Source organism: Lithobates pipiens, unplaced genomic scaffold (genome assembly GCF_037356315.1).
Source record: "Lithobates pipiens isolate NorthernLeopardFrog02 unplaced genomic scaffold, aLitPip1_a1.2 Scaffold_139, whole genome shotgun sequence".
Classification (NCBI taxonomy): Eukaryota; Metazoa; Chordata; class Amphibia; order Anura; family Ranidae; genus Lithobates; species Lithobates pipiens.
This window is the reverse complement of record NW_027507727.1, coordinates 115,901-143,549: the sequence shown is the minus strand read 5'-3', so window position 1 is coordinate 143,549 and position 27,649 is coordinate 115,901. Positions and strand designations below refer to the sequence as shown.

At 47.2% G+C, this 27,649-nt stretch overlaps 1 protein-coding gene and 1 long non-coding RNA gene across 4 annotated transcripts in view; one reads left to right on the top strand and one right to left on the bottom strand.

The window, feature by feature from the left end:
• The window catches only part of LOC143981349 (F-box/WD repeat-containing protein 2), a 43,126-nt gene extending 21,737 nt beyond the window's left edge, over positions 1–21,389 (bottom strand). Inside the window, exons 1-4 of one of the 3 annotated variants that reach the window (XR_013274296.1) lie at positions 21,275–21,389; positions 17,904–17,965; positions 11,951–12,460; positions 888–1,097 (exon numbers count right to left, since the gene is read on the bottom strand). Coding sequence is in view for 2 of the 3 variants with exons in the window: in XM_077479122.1 (XP_077335248.1) it covers positions 888–1,097; positions 11,951–12,440 (700 nt within the window). In the remaining variant the exon portion in view is untranslated. The remainder of the gene's footprint in view (positions 1–887; positions 1,098–11,950; positions 12,461–17,903; positions 17,966–21,274) is intronic. The other 2 variants (XM_077479122.1, XM_077479123.1) reach the window with 2 other exon arrangements.
• A 451-nt stretch (positions 21,390–21,840) lies between these two features.
• On the top strand, positions 21,841–27,279 carry LOC143981350 (uncharacterized). The gene is made up of 3 exons (XR_013274297.1): positions 21,841–22,014; positions 22,130–22,213; positions 27,081–27,279. It is a non-coding gene; the product is annotated as an uncharacterized LOC143981350 (long non-coding RNA).
• Positions 27,280–27,649: the final 370 nt, after the last annotated feature.

Here is a 27,649-nt window from a genome sequence, read left to right as displayed (position 1 = left end):
TACTTCCTCTTTCATTCCTTGCAAAGGCAAAGCATAATGGACTACTCTGCATCGCATAGTAGTCCATTATGTGTCACTTACCTGACACAGGAGCCAGCGATGTCACCGCTGTCCCCTGTAGTCCGGCGCATCCATCTTCTCGGTGGGGTCTCGCAGCTCCGCCGCTGTCATTCGGCGAAGCCGCGATGACGTCACTCCCGCGCATGCGCATGGGAGCCGACAAGCGCGGCATCTCCGTCATTGAAGATGCCGCGCTCAGTGCGCCTGCGCGCCACTGTCTATGGCGCATGAGCCGTAGACAGCTGTGCCTGTCTTCGGGCAAATATCTCCTAAACCGTATAGGTTTAGGAGATATTTCTTGGACCTACAGGTAAGCCTTAATCTAGGCTTACCTGTAGGTCAAAGTGTGTTGTAAGGGTTTACAACCACTTTAAATGGAACAAGCTTTGAATTATACTGCAGCTGTGGGTGAATTCTGGAAGCCGGGTTCTAGCACTAGAAACTTCACCCTAATTTCTGCCCCCCTTTTTTTCTAGCACACATATTATAAAGGAATCACAATCCCTGTGTTTATTTTACATGCTGGACAGTAGATAAGCGCTTATATTTCTGGCCTTGCAGCACTTGTGTTTTGTAACAAATACCCATGAGGGTAACTATCTATAATTTTTATGATCTTCTAGAGCCCCTGAGACATACAGGCAGCTAGTACCCACCTGTAAATAGAAGTGCAAATTTTTACAGAGTGAAAAACAGTCTGTCTGATTTTAGAGCTTTTTTTCCCCAGCCACAAGCTTTGTTTGTACTGCCTACAGAATTACCTCGCTCACTAGTGAAAAAGAGTACCTCCACCCACCTGCCTGAATGTATCTCTGTAAGCTACTTACCTGCCCCTGTATGACCCCGGAAGTGCTGAATTCTTGCTCCTGAACTCCAGTCCCAGCAGGCCACTGTGTTATCAAAGGAGCCAGTGATGAGTTTCAGTTCATCGAAGGTCACAGCAGCACATGTGTGTGTCTGGATCCCATATATACACTGACCAGTGCTGACGTCCCACAGCTTGGCGGATAAGTCATCTGAGCCTGTATGAGAGATATCTATGTGTAGCCAACAGACAAGACATCCATGTACGAGAAAGATCCATATGCGACTGACAAGAATATTGAGTTTTTTCGTATTTACTGAAAAAAATACATTTCTTGGAAGTTCATTGAGTGACACGAGAATTCAGACTGTTGGGTTATACTGCCATCTACAGGAGGATTGGACACTGGCAAACATATAAAAAATAACAATGATGTAAACTCTCCTACTCCAAAATATGCCGTAATTTGGTATAAAATCAGTTCGCAAAACATATCAGACACTGAGAAGTGGACTTATGTCCCTCAAATCAAAATAAATTAGTTTTATGGCAAGTATAAGACCTCTTTCAAACTGGGGCTTTTTTCCAGGCGTTTTTCAAGCGCTTTAGCATTAAAAAAAGCGCCTGTAAAGCGCTTGAAAGAAGCCTCATCTGCAGTCCCAATGTGAAAGCCCGAGTGCTTTAAGAGCCCTTTCACAATGTCAGCGCTCGAAAAACGCTCATAAAGCGCCGCTTAAACTAGCAGCGCTTTACCAGCGTTTTTCGAGTGTTATTGGCGTGCTTTTAACCCCTGCTAGTGGCCAAATAAAGGGTTAAAAGTGCCCACAAAACGCTGCTGCCAATATAGTTTTTCACACGTTTTTCAGGCGCTTCCCATTGATTTCAATGGGAAGGGGCGCTTTAGGAGCGTTGTATTCACCGCTCCAAAAGCGCTGCAAAGAAGCTGCTTGCAGGACTTTTTTTGACGCTCTGCCAGCGCAGCGCCTCAGTGTGAAAGCACTCGGGCTTTTACATTGGGATTGCAGTTGCAGCTTCTTTCATGCACTTTTTTTTAACGCTAAAGCGCATGAAAAACACCTGAAAAACGCCCCAGTGTGAAAGGGGTCTAAAAATCACTTTTTTTGTTTGTTGAGGGACATAGGAAGTCAAAAACTGCTGGAACATCCTAAAGCAGTTCCAGTGAGGGGTGGGCAAAAGCAACAAAAAGGCTCACACAAAAGAACGAGGGGTTGCCTGCAGTTCAAAGAGGCGCCTGAACGACCTTACACCCAAAACTGGCATCAGATGAGGCCTGAACATCCACCTGGTAAAACCTGGAGAAGTTTAACAGGTGGAAAAGATCTGGGCTTCAACAAGCCACGCTGTTAAAGTGGAAGTAAACCCATCGATTTAAACAGTTTCAAAAAAACGGCATGCCGGGAATGCTAACTGCACATTGGTTGTGCTCTCAACCAAACTGTCAAACCACCCAATGGCTGGTGTCATAACGGATCACATGTGCAGCACCGTGGCAGCTGAAGATTAAACAGAGGCAAAGATGGCAGCTTCCCTGGATGAAAACGATAGGGGAGTTTACTTCCACTTTAAAGATATCAACTATGAAGCAGGATAGTAAATCCGTCCTCAAAAGAAGAAAATCTGGAAGACACCGTAGTGTAGAGCTTACAGAGCATCTGCCAGGAGTTTGATGAGATCAGAGTACCACATCTGCCTGGGCCAGTCCAGAATGAACTCCATCTATATTCTGCAGAGGCTTTAAAAGAAGCTACCACCAAACCCAGAATGCTCCTGCAGAAAAAGAGAATCCTAGATTACAGAGTTTAATGTTTGGCCTAGGGAAGAAAAATTTTGGTTGAGCTGTATTTAGGATGAGCTCCAGATACTCCAAATGATGAAGTGGTTCCTGCATGGACGTCTGAAGGTTCAGGACACAGCCGAAACTTGCAAGGTCTGGACAGTTCAAGCTACACTGCGAGTCAGAACCTGTGTCGATTTCTCCCTCAAAAGAAGATTTTCCAGATATTCCTCAATTGGGATGCCCTGAAAATGCAGCAAGGCCAGCATGGGGGGCCAGAACCCTGGTGTACACCCTCGGCATCATGGAAAAGCTAAATGGCAAGGCCACAAACTGAAAATGTTGAAAGCCTGGTGCAAAGCTAAAATCTCACTGATTCCTTGCAGAATTTATGGGTCCAAATTAAAACATTTAGGGCCTTGAAATCCAAACTGGGCCTTATGCCTTCTTTGCGTGAATAGGATGGAGTAGAACCCCTGGAAATATTCTGCCACTGTAATTGAGCAGATGCTCACTTGATCCAGAAGACCCGCAAAGGTCCAAAAGACCCACAAAGGCTGCATGGTCTGCAATGCCGGCTTTCCAGATGTTGCAACGGCTAGCAGATTCCGTCCCACTTTAGAAAGTGGGGACAACCCTTCGTGCTGAAGAGCATTCATCTGCTAGTTTGTCGGACTTGGAAGCCCAATGTTTGCAGTTGAACTGGGTCCCTGGATGGGGCTTGGTTTGTTTAGTTTGAGGCCTGGGAGTAATGAAGGGAACTCTTCTTGATATCCAAAGAAAGATTGGAGGGGTATGAATTAAAATTCCCAGCCTGAGCTCTAGACTTCTTGTGCTGGGGCAGGTGAGTATGCTTACCCGGGATCCTTGATGACGCAGCTCCGAAGATACAGTATCCCTTCAAAGCCACCATTTTTTGCATGCCTGCTCCAAACTCCAACACTTAACCAAAAATTCCAACACATGTTCACTAAAGCCCCATACACACTATCAGTTTTTCTGACGAGTTTTTCCTTCAGCTTTACCAAAACCATGTAGTGGAAGGGCCTGCCTGATTGCATACACATTGAAACTTCTAAGGTTTGACCTCACATTATATGGTTTTGGTGAATCTGAAGGAAAAACTGATAGTGTGTATGGGGCTTTACAGTAAGCTCATAAGGGAAATGAGTCAGGAGACATACAGAAATCCTTTGATACAATAGCATAGGGCTGCAGACATGAGACCTAAATGCTACACAAGCAAGGGATTGGCATGGATGAAGACCAGATCCCTTCCCGTGGCCTTAGCGCAGTCCACTATAGTTTGACAGACTAGCATCATGGCAAAGGCAGGTTGCAGGTCTAGGCCTGCCAGAGAAAGGTCTTGGAAAGAATTTACAAATATTTAAAGATGGAATCCTGAAAATAGACACATCCTCCACGGGGATCTTGAATGAATTGTTAAGATGGGTTACTGCTGGATCCACAGCAGGAACGGCGCACTTCATAACAAAATGGATACAGAGCCCTCAGTCATTTGGGATGTGTAAAAAGCTTCTCAGGAGTCTCCCAGTCTCCATAAAGAATGGCTGGGAAAAGCCAGTGCACTGGAAAGGTCTCTGTGGGCTCTACAAGCCTCTAGAGAGGTAACAGCACTGGTAAAAGCTGCAGGCTGATGTTCCAGTTTTAAAGTGGTATACAAAGCATCAATAATAGCAAAGATGGCCTCTATAAGTCTGGGAGAAATAGCAGCATCAGGATTTTAGTGACTTAAAGCGGGAGTTCCGACGTTTTTTTTTTTTTTTTTTTAAAAGCCAGCAGCTACAAATACTGCAGCTGCTGACTTTTAAAATAGTGAGACTTACCCGCCCAGCGCGCCCGCGATGTCGGCACCCGAAGCCGATCTCTCGATCGTCTCTCGGGTGCTGCCGCCGCCATCTTGGGTATGGGAATCAGGAAGTGGAGTCTTGCGGCTTCATTTCATGGTTCCCTACTGCGCATGCGCGAGTCGCGCTGCGCAATAAGGATGGTCCCCGCTGTCTCTGGGATCCATGTCTCCCAGCAGACAGCAGGGGACCTGCGGAAAGGGGTGTAGATTCTGCGTAAAGGGGCGTATATTCTGCAGATATCGATGCCGGAAGTGGGTGCAGATACCTGTACTGTACAGGTACCTGCACCCCCCTCCCCCCTGAAAGGTGCCAATTGTCGTGCCGGAGGGCGGGAGGGTTCCAATGAGCAGAAGCTCCACTTTAGGGTGGAGCTCCGCTTTAACATCAGACAGAGCTTCTACAGTAGAAGGGTGAGGGGCTGTGGGCAGATAATATAATTATTCAGCTGTGGAAGGCATGGAAATATATTTATTAGCTTCTGCAGGTACAGTTAGCAAATAAAATTAGGGATGCACCGAATGGGTTTTTTGGTGCCGAAACCGATACCGAAAATGAAAAATACACTAGGCCGAAAACCGAAACCGATACCGAAACAGCACCGATACCGAAAATGACTGTTTTTTAAAAAAAATTTTATACAGGAGGTGGTCAGACTGGGGACATGGTACAGAAGATGGTCAGAGACTGGGGACATGGTGCAGGAGATGGTCAGAGACTGGGGACATGGTGCAGGAGATGGTCAGAGACTGGGGACATGGTGCAGGAGATGGTCAGAGACTGGGGACATGGTGCAGGAGATGGTCAGAGACTGGGGACATGGTGCAGGAGATGGTCAGAGACTGGGGACATGGTGCAGGAGATGGTCAGAGACTGGGGACATGGTGCAGGAGATGGTCAGAGACTGGGGACATGGTGCAGGAGATGGTCAGAGACTGGGGACATGGTGCAGGAGATGGTCAGAGACTGGGGACATGGTGCAGGAGATGGTCAGAGACTGGGGACATGGTACAGGAGATGGTCAGAGACTGGGGACATGGTACAGGAGATGGTCAGAGACTGGGGACATGGTACAGGAGATGGTCAGAGACTGGGGACATGGTACAGGAGATGGTCAGAGACTGGGGACGTGGTACAGGAGATGGTCAGAGACTGGGGACGTGGTACAGGAGATGGTCAGAGACTGGGGACGTGGTACAGGAGATGGTCAGAGACTGCGGACGTGGTACAGGAGATGGTCAGAGACTGCGGACGTGGTACAGGAGATGGTCAGAGACTGCGGACGTGGTACAGGAGAGGGTCAGAAATTGCACACATGATACATGACACATGATACAATTGATACAATGCAGCCAGTGTGTGTCTCCCCTCATAGCAGTCAGTGTGTGTCTCCCCTCATAGCAGTCAGTGTGTGTCTCCCCTCATAGCAGTCAGTGTGTGTCTCCCCTCATAGCAGTCAGTGTGTGTCTCCCCTCATAGCAGTCAGTGTGTGTCTCCCCTCATAGCAGTCAGTGTGTGTCTCCCCTCATAGCAGCCAGTGTGTGTCTCCCCTCATAGCAGCCAGTGTGTGTGTCTCCCCTCATAGCAGCCAGTGTGTGTGTCTCCCGTCATAGCAGCCAGTGTGTGTGTGTCCCCTCATAGCAGCCAGTGTGTGTGTCTCCCCTCATAGCAGCCAGTGTGTGTGTGTCCCCTCATAGCAGCCAGTGTGTGTGTCTCCCCTCATAGCAGCCAGTGTGTGTGTGTCCCCTCATAGCAGCCAGTGTGTGTGTGTCCCCTCATAGCAGCCAGTGTGTGTGTGTCCCCTCATAGCAGCCAGTGTGTGTGTGTCCCCTCATAGCAGCCAGTGTGTGTGTGTCCCCTCATAGCAGCCAGTGTGTGTGTGTCCCCTCATAGCAGCCAGTGTGTGTGTGTCCCCTCATAGCAGCCAGTGTGTGTGTGTGTCCCCTCATAGCAGCCAGTGTGTGTGTGTCCCCTCATAGCAGCCAGTGTGTGTGTGTCCCCTCATAGCAGCCAGTGTGTGTGTGTCCCCTCATAGCAGCCAGTGTGTGTGTGTCCCCTCATAGCAGCCAGTGTGTGTGTGTCCCCTCATAGCAGCCAGTGTGTGTGTGTGTCCCCTCATAGCAGCCAGTGTGTGTGTGTCCCCTCATAGCAGCCAGTGTGTGTGTGTGTCCCCTCATAGCAGCCAGTGTGTGTGTGTCCCCTCATAGCAGCCAGTGTGTGTGTGTCCCCTCATAGCAGCCAACCTGTGAAGAGAAAACAGAAGAGAGAAGAGGAGAGTCGCCTCCGTCGCCTGTTTGATCACAGCAGGGGAACATCACAGCTTTCAGTTCAATAGCTGTGTGTTCCCGGCCGCGCGCCGTCACGTACAGCCCCTCCCCCTTGTCAGGGCACTTTGATAGACAGATCATCCGTCCAATCCTACGGGTGATCTGTCTATCAAAGTGCCCTGACAAGGGGGAGGGGCTGTACATGATGGCGCGCGGCCGGGAACACACAGCTATTGAACTGAAAGCTGTGATGTTCCCGCGCTGTGATCAAACAGGCGGCGGAGACGGCTTGCCTGCACTATAGCGTGATATAGCTCTTCATGATGGGCGCACCAGGGGCGGGGGGCGGAGCCCCGCCCCCTACCCTGGCCCGCCCCATTTTCGGCTCCATTATCGGCCGTTTTTCTCTTTCGGCAAATTGCCGAAAAGGGCATTTTCGGCCGATATGTTTCGGCGGCCGAAATTTCGGTGCATCCCTAAATAAAATTGCAATCAGGACCACAAAATCTTGCTCAACTGCAATGCAATCCTACCAGGATAGGAGGCGGCCATGCCTGATGAAGCTTTTGAACACTTTGAGGATGGCAGAGACCCAAGGAACATTCCAGTGTCATTCCCTTCAGTGGGTACACTGCATGCAGGACCGAAACCAGTACAACGTGACTTCTTCCAATGCATACGAGATCTGAATGGTCACGCTGCAAACCAGGGACAACATAGCTCAGGGTACAAGGCTAGGCTTTGAACACTCACAAACCATCTGCCGGGAGCAAAAGAAGATCAGATGGCCAGAGGTGACCAAAAAGGTGGGCAGCAAAGACCGACTGAGGAAAATATATGCGTCATTTGCGATCAGAAGCAGTGGCAGAAAGGCGCTTCATCAATGCTGAATGGCAAGAAAGTGAATGCAGACTGTACACCTGACATTCCTCCTAGCAGATTAGTCCTTCAGTGGTAAACTGGCAGAAAGTTGGGGATTATAACAGTGCCTGGTGGTACTATTAATGAGGTAGCCCCCTGTACACAGCCCACACAAAAAGTGAGTTTTCAGAGACAGGATCACACGAGAGTCTGTGTCATGGCCCTGGACTTAGAAAGCAATAACACAGTGCACACAGGGCTGGAACAAAGCAGAGCCCAGTTCCTAAAGGTCACATTTTAGGCAAGCCCCATGATTGTCTGTCCAATGGGGTTCGGTTACGGTCTCTGCAACTAGTGCGGAGGATACACCAGTCCACATAGCTGCATATATAGACAAGCTCAAGCATATTGTACAGAAGGGGTTGACAAATTTGCTTGGAATCTAGGAGCCAACTAAAAAAGTTATGAGCCAGGTCGGTAACGGCAATCCGGACCTGTCCCTGGCCTGACATGGAGACGAGTGAGGGGAAGATGGCGCAGCCCCCCCACCTTTCTCCAAGTCATTGCCCATAGCTCTTAGAGGGACATTTTATTTATTTTTTCAAATGACAATTTTTTTTTTAATTGCATTTTAGTGTAAATATGAGATCCGAGGTCTCTCCTACCCCAGATCTCATATACAAGAGGACCTGTCATGCTTTTTTCTATTACAAGGGATTTTTACATTCCTTGTAATAGGAATAAAAGTGACAGAATTTTTTTTTTTTTAAAAGAACAGTGAAAAAAATAAAAAAGTTAAAGTAAGAAAATAAAAATAATTTTAAACGCGCCCTGTCCCGCCCGCATACGAAAGCGGTGTTCAAACCACACATGTGAGGTATCGCTGCGATCGGTAGAGCGAGAGCAATAATTCTAGCCCTAGACCTCCTCTGTAACTCAAAACGTGCAACCTGTAGAATTTTTTAAACGTCGCCTATGGAGATTTTAAAGGGTAAAAGTTTGTCGCCATTCCATGAGCGGGCGCAATTTTGAAGCGTGACATGTTGGGTATCAATTTACTCGGCGTAACATTATCTTTCACAATATAAAAAATAATTGGGCTAACTTTACTGTTGTCTTATTTTTTTATTAAATAAATTATTTTTCCCCAAAAAAGTGCGCTTGTAAGTCCGCTGCGCAAATACGGTGTGACAGACAGTATTGCAACGACCACCATTTTATTCTCTAGGGCAGTGATGGAGAACCTTGGCACTCCAGCTGTTTTAGAACTACATTTCCCATGATGCTCATGCACTCTGCAGTGTAGCCGAGCATCATGGGAAATGTAGTTGCAAAACATCTGGGGTGCCAAGGTTCGCCATCACTGCTCTAGGGTGTTAGAATAAAAAAATATATATAATGTTTAGGCGTTCTAAATAATGGGAAGGAGATAGGCAGGCAATAAAAAACAGGCAGGGGAAGCTCCATTAGCATTGCTGGTTGTCATAACAATGGCCACCCAAGAGGGCGCCAGATTCCAGGAGGAATCATAGGACCGCAGAAGGCCTCAAAGCCGCGGCCTCAATTACCGGCCGCCGGCGGAACGGCCCGACGCGATGACGCGGGCACCAGGTCGCTAATTCTATAAATGCGACCTGGCGCCCGGGTTTTGTCTAGCCCTGTTGTACAGGAACCTTAAAATTTAAGAAAACGTTTTTGATTGGGAAAAAACAAGAGGAGAAGCTAGCAAGAAGGTTAGACTTTTTTCAGCAGAGCAGAGAAAGGCAGCTCTCCCACTAGCAAAAAAAAAAAACTAAGGCTGCTTAGAGTAGGAGGGTTTATACTGGGCTGATCACTGGTTTTTGTTTACAGTGTCCAGTCCTCTTGCAGGCAGAAGAATTACTCAACAGTCTCTGAATTGATTGTCCCTTAATGAACAAGAAACCTAAAAAGTGTTCAGTAAGTTTACATTTTCAAAGTACAGTAAAATGTTGTAGAATGTGGTAAGTTGGATACACAACTAACAAAGCAGTGCACTTTAGTACAGCTAAGGCTGGACAATTAGGTTGCAAGACATGGAGGTGCAGGCCCATTGGAGTGGACCTCTGTTCATATATGCTGAACAGTTTAGGGAAGATCATGCTGTAGGCACTGTTCTTGAGAACAGATGTTGGAACAAGGAATGCACTCTAATGCCTGGTACACACAATGAGATTATTGTCCGTTTTTTTTGTATGCTAGTCTCATATCAAAAATTAAGAGTTTAAAGTGATGGACATTTTCGTATGATAGAATACAAATTCAGAAGTGATGTAATATGTTGTAGTGTATTTGTATTGTATTTTCGAATGACAACAGCACCGATTAAACCAAAATCATACGAGAAAATAAATATTTTGTGCTTGTCCCATAAGACGATATCGGATGAACTGTCAGGATTGGCTCTGGAAAGCTCCCTACCAACCATCAGATTATCATATGATAACTTTGAAAACTGTATTTTTTTTTTGTACGATTTTCTGATCGTGTGTATGAGCCATAAGGGGATCACAGTATCAATACTGAAAAAAGTGCTGGCGTCTCTGGTCTCCTATCAGAGATGTCAACGGGGAATGTGTGAGCAAGGGGACTATCACGGGGCACAAATAATTATAAAACGGTTAAGACAAAAACGTTGATTAATATAAAAACAGTTTATTCAAAATACAAAGATATATTATCTTCAAATATGAATCACAGATTCGTAGAAAAGGGTGAGGTAATTCTCGACTAGTTTCGCTTCACAGCTTCTTCTGGATATTACCTACATCTAAAAATACATTGATTTAGTATGAAATTTATTATATATTATAGTCACAACATCTTATATATACAGTCATTTCAGTGTGGAGACAAGGTTATACAAATTAACGTGAGAGCGCATTCTTAACTCTCCAACCCCATCCCAGCCCCAGGCCAGATTGATCTATATATATATATATATAATATAATATATTATATATTAATATATAATAATATATAATATATTAATATGATATATATATATATATATATATATATATATATAATATAATATTATTATATAATATATTATATATTATATAATATAATATAATTATATAATATAATATAATATAATAATTATATATAATAAATGTCATACTAAATCAATGTATTTTTAGATGTAGGTAATATCCTGAAGAAGCTGTGAACCGAAACTAGTCGAGAATTACCTCACCTTTTTCTACAAATCTGTCATTCATATTTGAAGATAATATATCTTTGTATTTTGAATAAACTGCTTTTATATTAATTAACGTTTTTGTCTTAACCGTTTTATCATTATTTGTGCCCCGTGATAGTCCCCTTGCTCACACATTCCCCGTTGACATCTCTGATAGGAGACCAGAGACGCCAGCACTTTTTTTTAGATTATCTGATTGGGATGAGGGTGCACACCATTAAGTTATGGTCTATTACGGTCTATCTATCAAATATGAATCACAGATTCGTAGAAAAGGGTGAGGTAATTCTCGACTAGTTTCGCTTCACAGCTTCTTCAGGATATTACCTACATCTAAAAATACATTGATTTAGTATGAAATTTATTATAGTCACAACATCTTATATATACAGTCATTTCAGTGTGGAGACAAGGTTATACAAATTAACGTGAGAGCGCATTCTTACCTCTCCAACCCCATCCCAGCCCCAGATCAATCTGGCCTGGGGCTGGGATGGGGTTGGAGAGGTAAGAATGCGCTCTCACGTTAATTTGTATAACCTTTTCTCCACATTGAAATGACTGTATATATATAAGACGTTGTGACTATAATATATAATAAATTTCACACTAAATCAATGTATTTTTAGATGTAGGTAATATCCTGAAGAAGCTGTGAAGCGAAACTAGTCGAGAATTACCTCACCCTTTTCTACGAATCTGTGATTCATATTTGAAGATAATATATTTTGAATAAACAGTTTTCATATTAATCAACGTTTTTGTCTTAACCTTTTTATCATTATTTGTGCCCCGTGATAGTCCCCTTGCTCACACATTCCCCGTTGACATCTCTGATAGGAGACCAGAGACGCCAGCACTTTTTTTTCTAGATTATCTGATTGGGATGAGGGTGCACACCATTAAGTTATGGTCTATTACGCTTTGAAGCCATTTTTTTTTTTTTTTACAGTACCAATACTGATGCAAGGAACTGCTGACCATGTAAGGAGGAACATCATACATCTCCCAGTCAAAATTTTTCTCTTCCTTCAACTTTCCCTGCAGAATGTTGCTACAGCAGACACTCACCTGTACAGAGGAGGCCATCTTTATAATAAAGTGCATAAACTCTGGCACTGTGCCCAATCAGTGACGCAGTCTGGAATGCTTCATGATTGGCCAGTTGTTTCATCCGCAAGATGGCCTTCAGGTAAACATTCTTCCAGTGAAGAGTATCCTGCACGGTGTCATCAATCTGCCAGCCTAAACTCCGACATGCAGTCTGCCACACCTCTGTACAGGCACTTATCACCTTGTTCCATTGCTTGGAGACCAGGCAGCAAGTGAGTAAGGTCTGCGGGTCCAGCCATTTTAGCAAGTAGAAGCTGAGCTCCAGTGGAAGAAGTTTTAGGAAATCTCTTTTCAGAAGTGTCTCCAGATTATTGGAGAGATGCCGTAGCTGCACCGCACCGCTTAGGCTGATCAAGTGATCCAAAGTCTCATTTTTCTGCAGGTCGGTCAAGGTGAAGAAGGACGCTGAAAGGTTTTCAAGCCATGTCTCAAAATCTTTCTTCTCCATAGGTTTCTGGTAGTAGCAGGCTGGGGGGGGGGGGGGGGGGGGGGAAACAGATGAAAAATCACCAAAATGTCATCCAGTAAACCAGGCAGCCCGTTTTACACAAAGGCTTCTATTTTTTTTTTTTAGTGCTCATGCACACGGACGTTTTAAAAAACTGGCTGCAAAGCTAGCTCCGACGCCTGGAAAAATGGCCGTTAAAAACGCGATTTTTACCACGTTTTGCATTGGCGTTGTTTAGCGTTAAGTAGCGTTTTTAAAGAAACACATCTCTTGGCTATAGCACTCAGAAAACAAAGAAAATATGTTGCGCGTTTATGCGCGTTTTCCCGCGATTCGCGTTTTTACAGCTCTAGCTCCGCGCCACGGAACGCACTGGTTCTGGGTTTTTTTTTTTACAGCTTAAAAACGCCTATGCCATTTGCAGCTCAAAAACGCCTAGGTGAGCATGAAGCCATAGACTAACATGGACAGGCGTTTTTAAAGCGGGAGTCCGCCGGGACTCCGCGTTTTTTTTTTTTTTAAAAGCCAGCAGCTACAAATACTGCAGCTGCTGACTTTTAAAATAGTGACACTTACCTGTCCAGCGCGCCCGCGATGTCGGCACCCGAAGCCGATCTCTAGATCGTCACTCGGGTGCTGCCGCCGCCATCTTGGGTATGGGAATCAGGAAATGGAGCCTTTCGGCTTCATTTCCCGGTTCCCTACTGCGCATGCGCGAGTCGCGCTGCGCAATAAGGACGGTCCCCGCTGCCTCTGGGATCTGTGTGTTTCCCAGCAGGCAGCGGGACACTTGCGGAAGGGGGCGGGCACTTGCGGAAAGGGGCGTAATCTACGCCCCTTTCCGCAGAGCTATCCCGGAAGTGGGTGCAGATACCTGGATTATCCAGGTAACTGCACCCCCCTCCCCCCTGAAAGGTGGCAATTGTGGCGCCGGAGGGGGGGAGAATTCCGATGAGCAGAAGGTCCATTTTAGGGTGGACCTCTGCTTTAAGCTGCAAAAAACGCTCAAAAAAGCGGCTGTAAAAACGTCCGTGTGCATGAGGCCTTAAAGTGGCACAAGTTTATTTGAAATATATAAAAAAAAAAAAACACAAAGTAAATACAGACATAAAACACACGAAAGAAACAACATAATGTTGGAGATTACCCTCCAGAGTAGGCATTACATCTTCACATCTCAATTACAGTTTGATAACGTTAGAGGCCGACCGATATGGGTTTTTCTCTGGCCGATGCCGATATTTAGAAATCGTGGCCGACATATGATGCCCATTTTTTTGGGCCGATATGTTAGGCCGATTTTTTATTTATTTTTTTCCTTTTTTTCCCCCTTCATCTCATAAAATCTAAGTTGGACACCTTTCACACTGGGGCGTTTTTCAGGCGATTTTGGGCTAAAAATAGCGCCTGTAAATTGCCTTCAAAACGGCTCCCCTGCAGTCTGTGTGGAAGCCCCGAGTGCTTTCACAATGAGGAGATGCGCTGGCAGGACGTTAAAAAAAAAAAAAAAAAAAATCCTGCAAGCAGCATCTTTGGATCGGTGTAAACCGCTCCTCCACCACTCCTGCCCATTGAAATGAATGGTCACCACTGCGGAAGCGCATGCAATGCGCTTTTGCAGCAGTGCTTCAAAAAAAAATTAAAAAGTCAGCAGCTGCAAACACTGTAGCTGTTGACTTAATAGGCCCACTTACCTGTCCAGGGCGCCCGCGATGTCGGCCGCCCGAGGCCGACCCGTCCCTCGGCTCCGCCATTCTATCTAAGGGAAACAGGCAGTGGAGCCTTGCGGCTTCACTACCCGTTTCCTACTGCACATGCGCGAGTCGCGCAGCGCTTTGTGAATGGGGCGCGCTGTGTTCTGGGGCACACAGTTCCCAGAACACAGCGCGACCCATTACCCAGAAGACGCCGCACGGAGGAGAGAAGAAAGAAGATCCCCGCGGAGGAGGAAAAGGCAGATTAGGATGATGTGCCTAGCAACAGGCATTTCTGGTAAGTAAAAAAAATTTTTTTTTTTAATGATTTTTTTTTTTCAAATTTTTAATCTATTTTTTTTTTCAGGGTGGCCCTCCACTTTAATACTACAATTGGCTGCTGTCCACAACTCCAGAGCTACAAATTGAAATAATGGCAGAAACAACTTGGGTAGATGTGATTAAGGCCGGGTACACCTTGCTCCAACATGGAAGTCAGACGACTTCCGATCCAACTTTGATGCGACGTCCATGAACAGGATCCGACAATACCAGGACCTTCAAGTCTGGTATGAAACTTAAAGTGGTTGTAAACTGTTTTGTTTGACTTCTACCTATAGGTAAACCTAGAATAAGGCTTACCTATAGGTAGTGGAAATATCTCCTAAACATGCAGCGTTTAGGAGATACTTCACTTGTAGTGCGCCTGTGTCATCATCGGCGCATGCGCTGTGAAGAATCGGACCTCCGTGCTGTTTCTTCCCCAGCGTGTGCTGTGACTGACAGCTTCCACGTGCATGGACGATGCTCGTGGCCGACGGTCGCGATGACTGCCGGCCATGAGCAATCGCGGGCACGAGAGACAGAATGCGGATGTGTGTGTGAGTAAACACACAAATCCCTGTTCTGGGAGGAGTGACAGAGCGCGAGCTCCTAATAGCTAGGAACCATCATATGTCAGTCCCCTCCCCCTACAGTTAGAAATACACACTGGGAACACAGTTAACCCCTTGACTACCCCCTAGCGTTAACCCCTTCCCTGCCAGTGACATTTTTACAGTAATCAGTGCATTTTTATAGCACTGATCGCTGTATAAATGCCAATGGTCCCAAAAATGTGTCAAAAGTGTCTGATGTGTCCGCCATAATGTTGCAGTCCCGATAAAAATCACAGATCGCCGCTATTACTAGTATAAAAAAAAAAAAAAACTTATAATAAAATTGCTATAAATCTATCCGCTATTTTGCAGATGCTATAACCTTTGCGCAAACCAAACATACGCTTATTGCGATTTTTTTTTACCAAAAATATGTAGAAGAATACATATCGGCGTAAACTGAGAAAAAATTAATTTTATTTTTAAAAATTTGCGATATTTATTATATCAAAAAGTACAAAATATTGTGTTTTTTTTTTCAAAATTGTGGCTCTTTTTTTTGTTTATAGCGCAAAAAATAAAAGCTGCAGAGGCGATCAAATACCACCAAAAGAAAGATTTTATTTGTGGGAAAAAAAAATGACTGCGCAATTGTCAGTTAAAGCGATGCAATGCCAAATCGCAAAAGGTTTTAATTCTGCTTTAACTATATTGAAATTTTGCATAACTGAACAGATTGCCAGAGCAGCTTGATAATGGAGGTGAACTAGGGAAGTGATGAAAAAGGAAATTTTCCAATGTTTCAGTGACAACGGTCTTACACCCCTTTCACACCAGGGCGTTTTGCAGGTGCTATAGCGTTAGAAATCCGCCCTAAAGAAGCTGCACCATTATGTGTAGTGTGAAAGCCTCGAGGGCTTTCACACTACAGCGGTCCGCTGGCAGGACGTCAGAAAAAAGTCCTGCCAGCAGCTTCTTTGGAGCGGTGAAGGAGCGGTGTGTTTACCGCTCCTCCACTGCTGCTCCTCATTGAAATCAACGGGGCAGCGCTGTATCACCGCCGGCAAAACGCCGCATATTGCCGGGGGTTTTAACCCTTTCGCGGCCGCTAGCGGGGGTAAAAGCGCCCCGCTAGTGGCCGAAATGCGCCGCAAATCCAGCGGTAAAAATAACGGCGTTTTACCGCCGACGCAATGGGCGGTGTGGTGTGAAAGGGGTCTAAGGGATTATTTCTCCCACTTTCACACGGACATATGTCTGATTTTAGCGGATCGGATGACAGCGGACATGTCGCCACTGACATCCGTTGCTCCATAGGCCTGCATGGAGCGTCCGTTCAGGTCCGCCTAAAAAACTGACAGGCGGCTCCATAGGCCACGCAGGCCTATGGAGCGACGGATGTCAGTGGTGACATGTCCGCTGTCATCCGATCCGCTAAAATCAGACATATGTCAATACGTTTGCCATCCATCCTGGCGGATTGAATCGGATGCTGTCAGCATGCCTGGCAATTTGTGCATCGGAATTGTGTACACACTATCGGAATTTCCGACAATGGATTTTGACGCGATCGGAATTTCCGACAATGGATTTTGTTGTCGGAAAATTTGAGATCCAGATCTCGAATTTTGTGCGACGGAAATTCCCATGCAAAATGTCCGATTGTGCCTACACATGGTCGGAATTTCCGACAAAAAGCTCCCATCAAATATTTTCAAGCATAAGGCCTCATTCACAGAGGACCATATACCACACCGGCACACTTCTAAATGTTATTGCTCTACAGCAAAACACTAAAATCAAAAACTTGTTTGCTCACAAATTCCCTGCACAGGACTGTCTGCTAATCAAAAGAAAGAAAAATGAACATTATTATATTTGCACATTATGGAACCCATTAATTTTTATAGGATGTGGTGGTGACTATATAACATGGCATGTAACTCCTGGCTGACTAACACAGCCTTATGCCGCGTACACATGAGCGGACTGTATGGCGTACTTAGTCCGTCATACAATCCGACGGACAGTCCGTCATACTTTCCACTGAACGGACTTGACCACACACGGATACCCAAACAGTCCCTCGAAAGCTTGCGCGATGACGTGTACAGCACGTACGACGGGACTAGAAATAGGAAGTCCAATACACAGCAAAGCACCCTTCCGCCGTGTAAATCCTTTCTGGGCATGCGCCATTCTTAGTCCGTCGAACTAGCATACTGACGAGCGGATTGTCCGCTGAAACCAAAGTATGACGGACAGAATTTCGAAAAATCCGAAATTCTTAGTACGCTGGACTGCACGCTGAAAAAGTCCGCTGAAGCCCACACACGAGCGGACTGTCCGCTGAAATGTGTTTCGACGGACTAAGTACGCCATACAGTCCGCCCGTGTGTACGCGGCATTACAGATGAGTGATACCTGCATGACAGTCATATGGAGTTTTTTTTACAGGACTCCTCATCGCAGTAATATACAGAGTAGATTCAGGGGCGGACTGACAACTCATGGGGCCCCCGGGCAATAGAAGATTATGGGGCCCCCAGGCAATCAGAGATTATGGGGCCACATAGTATACACAGACATGTTTCTATTGACTGAGAAGGTACTGGAGAGGTGGGGCAGCTATAATCTCAGGATTTTTAGACCAAAAGGATGTCGGTAAGGGGCATTTCAGAGACAGATGTAAAAAACAAAACAAAAAAAAAACACAGATTTTTACATACTGTCCCTGGTTTTACTGAGGCTGGCAACCCTGATGGGGCCCCCTAGTGGCCCGGGGCCCTCGGGCAGTTGCCCAAGTGGCCAAATGGTCAGTCTGCCCCTGAGTAGATTACAAAAGAATTATACTATCACAGTAACAAAGATAACAGGGAAGCAATACACACCATCACAGTAATGTCTCCTCTAATCGGCACACCGCTGACTCAGCATACCCTATAGATGATGCCTGGATAGAACAACAAAATAGCATATTATAAACACTTTGATACAGAGACTTGGGGTTCTCTATATAGCACTACAGCATAGGCAAGAGCGATCTAAATGTATATTAATAATACAAATTATAGTTTGTGAATGTGGTGGGCACATTAGAGTGTAAGCTCTTCTGGTGCAGAGGTTAACATGAATGGTTTGGGGTTCCCAGTAAAGTGCTGCAGAAAATGTCAGAACTAAATTAATAAATGAATAATAAACGTGTGACTGTAGTGGGTCATTAGAATGTGAGCTCCTTTGGTGCAAATGTGATGCGACTTGCTTAGTGTTCTCAGTCAGGATAAAGAGTCACAGCGATATTATAGAAAATGTGTGATAATAATTCCTGATTATGAAGAGATGACACTTGACTGAATATGGAGCAATACCACAAGGGAGGGAATACTCAATATACCAATCCAGCTATTGTCAGCGAAGGAAACAAAAAGGATTATGAAGAAGAGTCACGTATTTATCTGTCAGCGATCATCATTACAGATCAGGAATGGATAATGGAATAGAGTGGCTTTGATACATGGACAGTGGAGCTCTTCCCTGCTTATCACTATATAGAAATATATGTACTGTTACTGTATAAGGAGGTATATGGTGCGTGTACATAATTTGACATATATATGAAGTGGGTATATAATGTATGTAGCTAATAATACATCTACATTTAGGGGGTATATAGTGTATGTACCTAATTGGACATCTACATTTAAGGGGTATATAGTGTATGTACCTAATTGGACATCTACATTTAGGGGGTATATAGTGTATGCAGCTAATTGGACAGCTACATTTAGGGGGTATATAGTGTATGTACTCAATTGGACAGCTACATTTAAGGGGTATATAGTGTGCATACACAATTAGATATATGATGGGGTGTTGCCAAGGTCCTAGGAGTAGTCTTGGACTCTGAACTCTCCTTTAAGCTCCACGTCCAATCACTATCCAAATCCTGCCGCCTCAACCTCCTGAACATCTCCAAAATACGCCCCATTCTAACCAATGACACAACAAAGCTCTTAATTCACTCCCCTGGTCATCTCTCGCCTTGACTACTGCGACTCCTTCCTCATTGGCTTACCTCTGCATACTCTATTCCCCCTTCAGTCCATCATGAATGCTACTGCCAGACTCATCCACCTTACCAAGCGCTCTGTCTCTGCTACTCCTCTCTGCCAATCCCTTCACTGGCTTCCGCTCACCCAACAAATTAAATTCAAGATACTAACTACCTACAAATCAATCCACAACTCTGCCTCCAGCTAAATCACTGACCTAATCTCAAAATACCAACCTAATCACCCTCTTCGTTCTTCTCAAGACCTCCTGCTCTCTAGCTCTCTTGTCACCTCCTCCCATGCTCGTCTCCAGGACTTTTCCAGAGCCTCTCCAAGCCTGTGGAACTCCTTACCCCAATCTGTACATCTATCACCTAATCTAATCGCTTTTAGACGACCCCTGAAAACCCTTCTCTTCAGAGAAGCCTATCCTACCCACACCGAACAGCTGTATTTTCATTTTCGTCTAGTTTGTAAGGAGCAGGGCCCTCTGATCCTGTCTAGATTGTAAGGAGCAGGGCCCTCTGATCCCGTCTAGATTGTAAGGAGCAGGGCCCTCTGATCCCATCTAGATTGTAAGGAGCAGGGCCCTCTGACCCCGTCTAGATTGTAAGGAGCAGGGCCCTCTGATCCCATCTAGATTGTAAGGAGCAGGGCCCTCTGACCCCGTCTAGATTGTAAGGAGCAAGGCCCTCTGATCCCGTCTAGATTGTAAGGAGCAGGGCCCTCTGATCCCATCTAGATTGTAAGGAGCAGGGCCCTCTGATCCCATCTAGATTGTAAGGAGCAGGGCCCTCTGATCCCTTCTAGATTGTAAGGAGCAGGGCCCTCTGATCCCTTCTAGATTGTAAGGAGCAGGGCCCTCTGATCCCTTCTAGATTGTAAGGAGCAGGGCCCTCTGAGCCCGTCTAGATTGTAAGGAGCAGGGCCCTCTGATCCCTTCTAGATTGTAAGGAGCAGGGCCCGCTGATCCCTTCTAGATTGTAAGGAGCAGGGCCCTCTGACCCCGTCTAGATTGTAAGGAGCAAGGCCCTCTGATCCCGTCTAGATTGTAAGGAGCAGGGCCCTCTGATCCCATCTAGATTGTAAGGAGCAGGGCCCTCTGATCCCATCTAGATTGTAAGGAGCAGGGCCCTCTGATCCCATCTAGATTGTAAGGAGCAGGGCCCTCTGATCCCTTCTAGATTGTAAGGAGCAGGGCCCTCTGATCCCTTCTAGATTGTAAGGAGCAGGGCCCTCTGAGCCCGTCTAGATTGTAAGGAGCAGGGCCCTCTGATCCCTTCTAGATTGTAAGGAGCAGGGCCCGCTGATCCCTTCTAGATTGTAAGGAGCAGGGCCCTCTGATCCAGTCTAGATTGTAAGGAGCAGGGCCCTCTGATCCCTTCTAGATTGTAAGGAGCAGGGCCCTCTGATCCAGTCTAGATTGTAAGGAGCAGGGCCCTCTGATCCAGTCTAGATTGTAAGGAGCAGGGCCCTCTGATCCAGTCTAGATTGTAAGGAGCAGGGCCCTCTGATCCCATCTAGATTGTAAGGAGCAGGGCCCTCTGACCCCGTCTAGATTGTAAGGAGCAGGACCCTCTGATCCCGTCTAGATTGTAAGGAGCAGGGCCCTCTGACCCCGTCTAGATTGTAAGGAGCAGGACCCTCTGATCCCGTCTAGATTGTAAGGAGCAGGGCCCTCTGATCCTTCTGTATTGAATTGAACTGTCTTCCCCGATGTTGTAAAGCGCTGCGCAAACTGTTGGCAATATATAAATCCTGAATAATAATAATATAGTTTTTTGGGGGGGGTTATATAGTGTGCATGTATATAATTAGGTATAAATGATGGGGTTATATAGTATAACTGAGGGGGGAACACTATCAGACATATAAATGATGGCAATATAATAGAGATATATGATGGGGTGCATATACTTAGGTATATACAAGGGTGCATTTCCCGTGTGTACACTACGATATAAATGCTGGGGGTGTGTAGTATAAGGGGGTATATATGATGGGGTGATATCGTGTATTATGTACTGTGGGAGGCTCTGCCCCCCAGGAGGGAGAAGTGCAGCGCACAGGGCGGCACTCGGGGTAATTACAGAGCTGTGTGGAAGGATTTGGAGATAGTGAGGTGGAGGAGAGAACAGGAAGTGGGCGGAGACTCCAATAAGCCGTCACTGTATTGGGGCCCTTAGGCGAGGGCCCCGGTGTCAGTGTACCTGGTTCCCCATGGGTTCGTCCTCCTCAATGCCGCCATCTTTCCCGGGAGGCGGAGACTCTGACTCCCGCCTGCCCCGCCCCCCTGCCGCCGCTCCCCGCGCTCGTTGCTTCTGTTCAGGGCTGAAGGAGAAGATGTCGCGAGAATCTCTGGATCCGCCATGATGGATGAGGGCAAGGGCTCTAGATGTTGGCTGTAGGGTAAGCAGATGAGGCAGGTCGTCTTAGAGTTGTTCATAAAAACAGTCCTACGGATTTAAAAATACCGAATTTCACTATATAAGCCGAGTTTACTGTAAAAAATAAGCATGAAATTAACGATTCTGGTGGGTGTAATAAGATGTCCACTTGCCGCCTTTTCACCGTATCCTTACTGTGGACGAGTGCGGGGTGTAGCAAGATGGCGATGACGTTACATAATCTGACAGGTCGCAAAATCTGATGAAACACTTGCACTATGCCTATCACAAGAATCATCCGGACGGCTACAACAACATGGCGCCTGAGGTAGGAGTCCCATTTCCAGGGAGGGGGAAGGACCAATCAGTGTCACTTGCTGACCAGTGAAAGGAATCATGTGATCGCTGTATAGCCGCATCACGTGAGGAGTGCACTGGGGATCGGGGTGATTGTATTATGATGTGTGTGTCGGGGGTGTTATACGGTGACAGCATGAGACGAGCTGTGCTCTGGGAAGGAGCTCACCATTGATCCAGTGCTCTGCTCATTACACTGAACACAGGTACCATTCACCCAAACTGTTCAATCAGATTACTATTAGATCTCTGTTGAATACACTGAGGTATATGGGGGAGGGGGGTACGTATACAGCTGATGTTGGCACTTTTCTCTTTCAGGATGATGGACGGCGAGGATTTCCAACCCCTCCTGGATCCGTCTCCTACTGAAGACCAGCTGGTACAGCAGAGCTCATATCTGAGGTGAGGCGTTCCGGGGTTGTATCTGAGGTGAGGCGTTCCGGGGTTGTATCTGAGGTGAGGCGTGCCGGGGTTGTATCTGAGGTGAGGCGTGCCGGGGTTGTATCTGAGGTGAGGCGTGCCGGGGTTGTATCTGAGGTGAGGCGTTCCGGGGTTGTATCTGAGGTGAGGCGTTCCGGGGTTGTATCTGAGGTGAGGCGTTCCGGGGTTGTATCTGAGGTGAGGCGTTCCGGGGTTGTATCTGAGGTGAGGCGTTCCGGGGTTGTATCTGAGGTGAGGCGTTCCGGGGCTGTATCTGAGGTGAGGCGTTCCGGGGCTGTATCTGAGGTGAGGCGTTCCGGGGCTGTATCTGAGGTGAGGCGTTCCGGGGCTGTATCTGAGGTGAGGCGTTCCGGGGCTGTATCTGAGGTGAGGCGTTCCGGGGCTGTATCTGAGGTGAGGCGTTCCGGGGCTGTATCTGAGGTGAGGCGTTCCGGGGCTGTATCTGAGGTGAGGCGTTCCGGGGCAGTATCTGAGGTGAGGCGTTCCGGGGCTGTATCTGAGGTGAGGCGTTCCGGGGCTGTATCTGAGGTGAGGCGTTCCGGGGCTGTATCTGAGGTGAGGCGTTCCGGGGCTGTATCTGAGGTGAGGCGTTCCGGGGCTGTATCTGAGGTGAGGCGTTCCGGGGCTGTATCTGAGGTGAGGCGTTCCGGGGCTGTATCTGAGGTGAGGCGTTCCGGGGCAGTATCTGAGGTGAGGCGTTCCGGGGCTGTATCTGAGGTGAGGCGTTCCGGGGCTGTATCTGAGGTGAGGCGTTCCGGGGCTGTATCTGAGGTGAGGCGTTCCGGGGCTGTATCTGAGGTGAGGCGTGCCGGGGTTGTATCTGAGGTGAGGCGTGCCGGGGTTGTATCTGAGGTGAGGCGTGCCGGGGTTGTATCTGAGGTGAGGCGTGCCGGGGTTGTATCTGAGGTGAGGCGTGCCGGGGTTGTATCTGAGGTGAGGCGTGCCGGGGTTGTATCTGAGGTGAGGCGTGCCGGGGTTGTATCTGAGGTGAGGCGTGCCGGGGTTGTATCTGAGGTGAGGCGTGCCGGGGTTGTATCTGAGGTGAGGCGTGCCGCGGTTGTATCTGAGGTGAGGCGTGCCGCTGTTGTATCTGAGGTGAGGCGTGCCGCGGTTGTATCTGAGGTGAGGCGTGCCGCTGTTGTATCTGAGGTGAGGCGTGCCGCGGTTGTATCTGAGGTGAGGCGTGCCGGGGTTGTATCTGAGTATGGTTGCCACCTCATCCCTTTAAAACCGAACACATATTATTTGCACAGTTTCTGTGGCTGATTAAGGTGATAATTAAACTCACTTGGTGCCTTATCTGCATGAAATTAGCCTCAGAACCTGTGTAACTCATATGTGTTCGGGTTTAAAGGGATGAGGTGGCAACTCTATATCTGAGGTGAGGCGTGCCGGGGTCGTATCTGAGGTGAGGCGTGTCCGGGGCTCGTATCTGAGGTGAGGCGTGTCCGGGGCTCGTATCTGAGGTGAGGCGTGTCCGGGGCTCGTATCTGAGGTGAGGCGTGTCCGGGGCTCGTATCTGAGGTGAGGCGTGTCCGGGGCTCGTATCTGAGGTGAGGCGTGTCCGGGGCTCGTATCTGAGGTGAGGCGTGTCCGGGGCTCGTATCTGAGGTGAGGCGTGTCCGGGGCTCGTATCTGAGGTGAGGCGTGTCCGGGGCTCGTATCTGAGGTGAGGCGTGCCCGGGGGGGTCGTATCTGAGGTGAGGCGTGCCCGGGGGGGTCGTATCTGAGGTGAGGCGTGCCCGGGGGGGGTGGTATCTGAGGTGAGGCGTGCCCGGGGGGGTGGTATCTGAGGTGAGGCGTGCCCGGGGGGGTGGTATCTGAGGTGAGGCGTGCCCGGGGGGGGTGGTATCTGAGGTGAGGCGTGCCCGGGGGGGTGGTATCTGAGGTGAGGCGTGCCCGGGGGGGTGGTATCTGAGGTGAAGCGTGCCCGGGGGGGTGGTATCTGAGGTGAGGCGTGCCCGGGGGGGGTGGTATCTGAGGTGAGGCGTGCCCGGGGGGGTGGTATCTGAGGTGAGGCGTGCCCGGGGGGGTGGTATCTGAGGTGAGGCGTGCCCGGGGGGGGGGGTGGTATCTGAGGTGAGGCGTGCCCGGGGGGGGGGTGGTATCTGAGGTGAGGCGTGCCCGGGGGGGGGGGTGGTATCTGAGGTGAGGCGTGCCCGGGGGGGGGGGTGGTATCTGAGGTGAGGCGTGCCCGGGGGGGGGGGTGGTATCTGAGGTGAGGCGTGCCCGGGGGGGGTGGTGGTATCTGAGGTGAGGCGTGCCCGGGGGGGGGTGGTATCTGAGGTGAGGCGTGCCCGGGGGGGGTGGTATCTGAGGTGAGGCGTGCCCGGGGCTCGTATCTGAGGTGAGGCGTGCCCGGGGGCCCGTATCTGAGGTGAGGCGCGCTGGGGTCAGGAGTGACTGTACATACTGTGCTCATCTGTGTAGTTAGATTGATAGATAGATGAGGAGGGACCGGCGTGCACGCTCTGACGCTGTCATAGAACAGGAGGAGAATGGTCCTGTGCGTGCGCCCCGACGCTGTCCTATAACAGCAGAGAGCGCGGTTTCTCAACCCTTTGACTTTGGAGGATTAAAAATTAATAAATTTTTGAAATAGCACTAAATAATATAAGAAATATTATAACCTACCTATTATTAACGTGGAACTTGTGCATGCTTTTTTTTTCTGCACCAATGCTTTATTTGGGTCAAGCTTGAGATAAGCAGCGTAAAGGGATTTAGCAGGTTGGGTTACCGGGGTGCAGCAGGGCGGAGCACAGAGAGCTAGTAGGGCACATTACAGTGGCAGTTTCCTTCACATGCAGAGCAGCACAGGGAAGCTGCTGTGATAGACTGTGGTTCTGCCATGCTATTCCCCGCTGGCCCCCCCTTCCTCGTTCTTCCAATGTGACGTTGCATACAAGCACCTGGGATGGACTGGAAAGGAGGGGGGGGGGGGGGTCATTGGGGAACAACGGAAACACTTGTTTGTTCTCTGTGCTGCTCTGCCTGCAGGGGTAATGATAGTGTTAGGTAAGTGGGACTGTAATCTACCCATCAGCTGCCTGCAATTGACAGGTAGATCGTGGCAGAACCCTGGTTGAGATACCGTGGCATAGAGAATTGTCCAGTGCACACATCCTGACACTGTCATGTGAGTTATTATGGAAGAGAATGGTTCAGTGTATTCACTCTGGCACCGTCTAACAGCAGATAACTATCAAGTGCAATTGTCACATAACAGCAGAGTGCTGCTGACCTGTAACCTCAGAGAACTGTCCACTGACAATGCTCGTACACTAGCTAATGATATATTATGCCGTACTTGCAAAGAATGATGTAGTGCATTCAATGTTATGCTACCATATATACAAGGGTTCTTCAAAAAATTTCTGCACTTATTGTTATAAGATTCGCACCAATCTTCACCACACCATGACAAATCTTATATTAATCAAAAAATTTACGTCAAATATTGCACTAGAGACTTGATGCATTCAGTTTGCTAAAGGAATTTTATTTATATTTTTTTCTGTGTATATACATATATTTTTTATGTAATTTTGCACATGTCAGATATATGTTTTACATCTATTTTTTAAAATTTTGCACAGTAGGAATTTTTTATGATGAACATCTATGTCCCCCCTTTTAACGTATATATTTATGAATTTATGATACTATTTTAGTATACTTTATTTATATATTTGCACTCTATTTTGCTAATGATACCGATAAATGTTTGCTAGCTATAATCACAGGTTGTTAATTCTAACAAGTTACTATATATCTTGCGTAAGGAGCGCAACACCACCCCCTATTTTTTGATTACTTACACATTTGGACACGAGTTTGGTCCTTACGGTGTATGCAGCACCTTTTTCAATATATTATATCTATTCCTTTTTAACGCAGGAGTACCTACTTTACAAATCTTATATTAAACTGCATGGTCAGCCGGCTTGCCAGACAGACTAGTCACATGACACTCTCAAACACAACCGATTTACTACTACCCAGGCCCTCAGAGCCGGTTCACACAGGGGCGACTCGTCAGACGACTTAGCCGTCTGACAAGTCGCGTCCCGTTCTGTGCAATGTCAAGTCATGCTGACTTAGAAAAAGGTTCCTGTACGACTTTTGGGGCGACTTGAGTTGACTTCTATACAGAAGTCATTTTGCAAGCCGCCGCTAAAGTCGGATCCCGGTTGCCTGAAGCAGTCGCGCTGCAAGTCGTGCTGCCTTAGTGTGAACCGGGTCTCACTGTTTCCAAAAAATATGTAAAAGGGAGGAAACGTTTTGAAGATCCCTTTAGATAAAACAAGGAATGGCCTTGTGCACACAATCTTAACACTTTGAAAACAAGAGAATTGGCCAGTGTGTATGCTCTTGACAACGAACTATAACTGCAGAGAATTGTCAAATGCAGGCAATCTGCCATAGTCCTATTACAGCAAGGAACAGTCTTGTGCACACACCCGGACACTGTCATATAATGGTAGAAAATGGCTCAGTGAGCATGCTTTGATACTGTCATATGATGAAAGGGCACTGTAGTGTGAACACTCTGCCCTATAATGGCAGAGAATTATTCTGTGTGCATGCTCAGACACCAACTAATGCTGTCACATAATGACAAATGAGGACTCGTTGCGTACAATGATATGTTGTCATAAGAAAGCAAGGAATGGCTCAGTGCACACAATCTGACACTATCAAAGAGCCGCTAAGAATTGTCTAGTGTACACTCTCTCTCATACTGTCTTATAATAGAAGAGAATGGCACAGTGCACATGCTCTGACGCTCTTATAACGAGCATTTTCTCTTTTTTTCCTCCCACAGGAAGGTGCAGAACAGAAATCTGTATTTGGCCACATTGGCTGCTGTATTGGGTCCTCTGAGCTTTGGGTTTGTGCTGGGTTTCAGCTCTCCAGCCATCTCTGATCTGAAGAATGCAGACGATCCACGTTTAATATTGGATAAGGGCACAGCATCGTGGTTTGGAGTGAGTGTTCCCTTATTATGTACATTTGTAGTCTCCGGTATGAAAACATTACAGTTCAAAACTGTACTGGACAGATCACTAAAAAGAGGTGGGTGGACCTGACCGATCAGACCAGTGAGAGGGGCGAGAGGATCGAATCATACGGGTCAGTTGGAGGAGAGGGAGGAGCTGGCGGGTCATTTAGAAGGGAGGAAGCGGTTGATGGATCACTGGGGTTAGGAGGAATCGGAGGGTCTGACAGAACACTTTGAATTAGATGAAGTCCCCGACTGTTTGCTGGGTATTAGATTTGATGAAGATGGCAGTTTTCAATGTGTTCTGCTTTTTTTTTTTTTTTTTTTGTCTCTAAGTCCTATAGAGTTTTATGACATTTATCCAGAGAAATTTTAGAGTGGCAAAAATGTTG